The sequence below is a fragment of the Ptychodera flava genome (assembly GCF_041260155.1).
Source record: "Ptychodera flava strain L36383 chromosome 23 unlocalized genomic scaffold, AS_Pfla_20210202 Scaffold_24__1_contigs__length_23054250_pilon, whole genome shotgun sequence".
Classification (NCBI taxonomy): domain Eukaryota; kingdom Metazoa; phylum Hemichordata; class Enteropneusta; family Ptychoderidae; genus Ptychodera; species Ptychodera flava.
The window spans coordinates 17,168,744-17,174,936 of record NW_027248278.1 but is presented as its reverse complement, the minus strand read 5'-3'; the positions used below and the strand labels follow the sequence as shown (position 1 = coordinate 17,174,936).

The following is a 6,193-nucleotide window of genomic DNA, read 5'->3' as shown; positions in this document are numbered from 1 at the left end:
ATATATAATATATATATATATATATATATATATATCAATGTCAATGAATAACATTTAATCTATAAGATTCGGACAAAAATTCTGTAGGATATGCTCTTGAATGTAAATGTTTCGAGCTGAAAACAAATCTAATTCTAATTCAATGAAATAAGGAGAATGGTTAAAAACTTCTACAGCGTCCAATAGAGGGCGCCTATTTTTATGCCAACATGTTGTTTCTTTGAAACGCTCAGTGTGACAAAATGACAGATTGAAGACCCACTACTACAACTCAAAGTACAGCATAGTTGTCAAGACAATCCGGGATTTCATTGATAGCCTCTGTAGCTGACATTCCTAAACGCTGGCGAGGCACAATTGGAAGACAACACGTCAGGGGCCTTCAAACTATACAAATGATATTTGATTTTTCATCAATTATCACTTCCTTCACCATTGATTTATATTATATTAGCCTTAAATATGTACTGTATAATAGAACAGCTTCTTCTCAAAATCCTGATCATCCTTAAAATGTAAGCCTTTCTTTCGATAACAATCTTGGTTTACACATATGTGTCGCACGAACATCTTAATTTCCCTTTTAGTAGTTATCAAGTAGGTCTCTCTCCATATAGCGGCAAAAAAGCTGGTTTTCTTATTTCTGAGGCTTTCTTGCAAGCAATTATAAATGTATCTCAATTAAATTTAATTGTGCGTACAGATTAATCGGGGATTTAAAAATCACAATTCTTTCAAAATTCTTGCACACATAAAAGATACACCTTATTGAAGTAGGGTAACAATGTCGTTGATTGATCGGTATGGACTTGAAAGAAGTTTGTAGACTACAAAATACCTAAAACGTAACTTAGTGTCTCATCCGAAGGGTATCACAACTGCATAAAACAACGTCAGCTTGTACTCCGAACAACTATCACCACTAATTACCTCGCCATCCCTGTGCGCATTTAATTTATCATTACACAGTAAGTATGGCTATGCCTGTGATAGCTATCGCACCTTAGAAAAATTCATATAGTGTGCACTAATTAATACCAATTATGATCTTTTCCATTACATTTCTTTCCTGAAACAAGGACCACTTCAGCTCAGTGTTGTGGGATTCATACATCTTCAGTAGCTCGTTCAAATCTTTCTTTAAAGGCGTTGAACTGTGCCTCCGTTGATTGCTTCACTTTTTCTACATTGAAGCTCATGTACCTAGCTATTGTCCGCAGATCGAATGGCTGTCGGGGTAAAGAAATTATAAAAATGATTCGCTCTTACGGAAACTATAATATACCCAAATCGCTTGACATAATTTGGTCAGATCCTTGCATCGTCAATTCAAGTATTTGTACTCATCATACAGTGTCAATCAAAATATGATATTCGAAAGCAATCTCACACGCAGCAGGTTTGTAATTATACAGCCTAACATTGATATTATTGATTATTATTTTTGATTGTATTGATATATATATATATATATATATATAATATATATATATATATATATATATATATATTATATATATAATATATATATATATATATATATATAATATATATAGATATATATATATATATATATCGGGAGTCATAAAAATAATAGAATTAAGAAACAGGGTCATAAGTGACGAGTTATCAGCAGCATAATGTTCTAAGACAAGTGTTTGGTCCTTTTAAGAAATATAATTGTCTGCAGCTCTCAATCCTAGTAAAGTATACATTTTCCAAAAGTTAATATATAGGTTATATGCTGTGATTTGCATTTTATAAACATTATTTATATAAGGATCACATACAACGAAATTGAATCCCTATACAAACAATGCAGTGTTTCCCGTAGAACTTCGCACCAACGACTGATAATAAAAACTCTCGAAAAATGTCTCAGATTTTTTTCAAATGCCTCTTTCTAAACGGAGTGTTAAAGGTGTTTGTCCATGGATCAATGAACAAGACAAATTCTTTCATCATTTTAATAAATCGATCTAAAGCCTCAAATTACTATTATGGCAGACTCAGTTGATAAGATTGATACCACAGCTTTTGATCACGCGAATTTCAACAGGAAAGACTGCAGCGTCTGTACAGGGAAAGGTAAAAACCAATTTTTCAGAGTTATTTAAATTGACTGCCGCATTAAATTCTTGTCAAATAAACGGGCCCGAGTATCATCAATATCCAGGCTTTCAAGAAATACGCTTTATTGGGTTACCAGCACCGGTATTTGCAGACAATTCATTGTTTAGAAGAGCCAATTGTCCGCACCCCAAAGTCTACATACACAAACCTATTTCCCACTATGTGAAATGGGAATTAATATTCATATTTTAAGAGATATTGTTATTGTCTTGTTTATCGCATCTGGGGTATCATTCAGAAATAACTTCGGTCATGTAGTTGACTAAATAGAAGGCGGCTGAATCAGCCTACTGGTATCTTTGTTATGTCACCCAATTCGGTATGTAAAATTAGTAGTAGTTAACCACAATGTCGCGACGTAATTAGAGTAGTTTATGGTACATAAAGGATTAAATGCAACACTTCTTGTTATTTTGAGGAGATTTCCCCTTTCTCATGTTCCCAATTCGTGTATTTCCAGGCGAAGGATCAAACGCAAGTGTGAAATTACAAAAACCAAAAATAATTCAACCGCACGTAAGAATCGGACATCATGCTGATCTCTTTACTTACAAACTTATGAAACTGCGTTGTTATTTTCAATAGATCATAAACGTATACTGGAAAATACAGTCAAGGAATTTCATTACTTTGATCATATTCACCTCAAAATACATGAGCTGGTCCTGGTCCTGAGCTTGTTCATTTAGAAGACTATCGGTATCACCGCCATCTGAAACGCTGCCTGACGTGTCTTCCGGCAAGTCTCTGTCGTGACTAAACATTGGAATACACGCATGCTCTTTATCCGTCTCCTCAGACACAACCTCAGTTGCTGGTTTTGAAAATACAATAATAGACTGTTGGTGACATTCATTTACTTGCAAAAGTCGTAGACAACACTTTGATGTATGTCTGACAGTGCTTGTATATCGATAATATATATTAAAATCCTCCATGAAATCAACAACTCTATACACTGTGGTTTGAATTCGACGTGAACGACCATAGTACTCATCCAAGAGGGTGAAAACATTGTTTCATCAACTGTTTGCTGTGTTCAATACACTCTAGTTGTATGAAAAAATAACGTTTACTGAAGTACCTTCAATTTTCCTCGAAGATTTTATGAACGAAGTCTGCAAAAATGAGATTGGCTTTGTCACCTCTACTCACATTACAAGTTTTTTTCTTTTTGCTCATCGTGAATATGTAGCAGGTTTCATCAACTTTCGCACAGTACTCTCAGAGTTAACTCACTAATTACAAAACTTTATTTAATATGCGAATGAGCTGTTTATTAACTTGACACTACTCGATGCTTCATAGGACAATTAGATATGTAGCACGTTTCATCAAATTTAATGCTGTAATTCTGGAGAATTAATCTTCTGTAATATAATATTAATCACTAATTACAAAGATAATTAAATAAACACATGAACTCTCAATTAACTTGACACTGCTCAGTGATTCATGGAACAATTAGGTATTTATCAGATCAATATACGTAGCAGGCTTCACCTAATTTGGTGCCATAATTTTAGAGTTATGTACCTAATTACAAAGTTCATTAAATTTGTAAATGAACCCTAAAATAACCTGACATTACAAAATGCGTTACAAGACTGTCCGTATTCGTCAGATGAGTATCTGTAGCATGTTTCATCAAATTTAGTGCATTTCTTTCGGACGTATATGACTAATTACAACAGTTCATAAAATAAGTAAATGAGCTATTTATTTACTTGAGACTGCCTAATGCTTCTAAGTACAATTGATATCTATCATGTTAATCTGTAGCATGTTTCATCAAATTAAATGCCGTAATTCTGGAATAATATCACTAATTATAAAGTTCATTTAAGGTGGTTGGAAAGGCTAGAGCGTCAGTTATAAATTTCAACAAAACTATTAAAATATAAAAGTAGTCAACATTCTCTGTGGAATAAAAAAAACTAGACATTTGGGCACAAAGGCATTGCAGAGTTATAGCCTGTTAAAACTTCTGAAAAACTGACCAAATAAGAAGAAGTTGGGGAGTCCTTAGTGTATTAACTATGGTAGAGGTCCCCTAGCTTTTAATAAAATGTTTGAAAAGGGAAAGTCATTATTTGCTGTTTTTCAGGAAAGTTTGACAAGGCGGTGCTGGCATTCAGAGTGAGTGACTGCTATTGTAAATGCATTTTTAGATTCTTTGAGTGTCAAAGAGGTGTCAAAAGTGAGATTAACCAAAAACAACTGCTCTATGACTTCAAAAGAGGGGTGCAAATATGGCTTGTTTTCAACATTTTTGACAGAATAACAGTTTTCCTACATAATTGTATACCAATTTAATCCAACTTTGAAATGAGATATGGACATGGAATTTTTACAGCCTATTAACAAGGTTACAGATAAGATTTGTACGGCACAATTTTTCTGTATTTGAAGTACTTTTTGAAAAATCACATTTTGAAATTTGAAAGAATTTTTAATAATTTTTTGATATATAAACCCATGTAAAATCATAAAAACAAATTTTATTTACAAATCCTGCCGTACAAATGTTACAATAAATAGTGTCAACATATTTATAACTAATTTGGTAATATTAATACTATCCAATTATTATTAAATTCAAATATGTAAACAATAATATGAAAAATTAAATTTTAATATTTACTGGTGTCATATTTCAAAATCATGGCTGCAAATATACAATTTTTATATTCTTTGGAGAAAATATTAACTAAGGGAGTTATCCTGAAATTTGAACTAAATATCTTGATTCTAACACTTGAAACTTGACATTAACTCTGAGAAAAGAATTGGTGCAAAATAGCCTTTCCAACCACCTTAATATGCAAATAAACAGATAATTAACTTGACACTACTCAATGTTTCATAGCACAATTGGATATTTATCAGATCAATATCTCTAGCAGATTTCATCAAATTTGTTGAATTTATTTTGCAGTAACATGAATAATTACAAAAGTTCATTAAATATGCAAATGAGCTATCTATTAACTTGACACTCCCTGATGCTTTCCTGAACAATCAGATATTTATCAGAGCAATATCTGTAGCAGGTTTCATTAAATATACAAATGAACCCTTAATTAACTTCACACTACTAAATGCTTTACAACATCATCAGATATCTGTAAGATCAGTATATGCAGCAGATTTCATCAAGTTTGGTGCATCTATTTTATACAACAAATTACAAAACTTCTTAAAATATGCAAACAAGCTACTTATTAACTTGACACTGCCCAATGCTTCTAAGTACGATCAGATATCTATCAGATCAGATCAATATGTGTAGCAGGTATCATTAAATTTGGTGTAGGAATTTCGGAGATATATCACTAATTGCAAAAGGTCATTAAATATGCAAATGAGCAGATACTTGACATGACACTCACAGTATCAACATAAAGTTCTGAGATTGTCATCAGCAAAAGGTTTCATGAAATTTTGTTTAGTGTTTCTTGATTTATGTCGACACTTTCATTACTCTCTCCATAGGAAACCATTATATGAAAAAATGACCTTTCACAACCTCATTAATATGCAAGCAATACTCACCAAAATCTAATCAGTTCTTACTCTTAGCATATGGTTCCTATCTACAAAATCTGACTGGAATCCGTCCAGGCGTTTTTGAGTTATCGTGTGAACAGACAGGCACACACACAAACATACGGACAAACAGACAGACATCACTACGACAATAGCTCACGTATTCACACTTGAGCTTAAAAGGTAAACCCCATCTACACAACCAATACAGATTAATACACATGAACTTCTAATCTTAAAATCTAGGCCTTCTACCACGAATTCATAAGGATTATTTGCATACCTGAAGCCATTACATCACGTCCATACTCCTTGGAAAGTACCAGATCGCTTAAAAAATTTACCCGGTGGTGCAAATCACTCGGCGGTATTCGTATGTCGTGGTGTCGCCTTCCCAGAAGATCTGACATTTGGCAGCGAATAGTATTCATCGTAATCAGCATTTGATGCCTGAATAGATTTAAATGATAACTTCTTTAAGATATCAAAGTGATGGATAAAAGCAAGAGGA

At 33.0% G+C, this 6,193-nt stretch overlaps 1 protein-coding gene across 1 annotated transcript in view; it reads right to left on the bottom strand.

Moving 5' to 3' along the window:
• Positions 1–990: 990 nt before the first annotated feature.
• The window catches only part of LOC139124882 (uncharacterized), a 17,675-nt gene continuing 12,472 nt past the window's right edge, over positions 991–6,193 (bottom strand). Inside the window, exons 11-13 of the mRNA XM_070690985.1 lie at positions 5,966–6,132; positions 2,778–2,947; positions 991–1,229 (exon numbers count right to left, since the gene is read on the bottom strand). Coding sequence (XP_070547086.1) covers positions 1,107–1,229; positions 2,778–2,947; positions 5,966–6,132 — 460 coding nt within the window. The 3' untranslated portion in view covers positions 991–1,106. The remainder of the gene's footprint in view (positions 1,230–2,777; positions 2,948–5,965; positions 6,133–6,193) is intronic.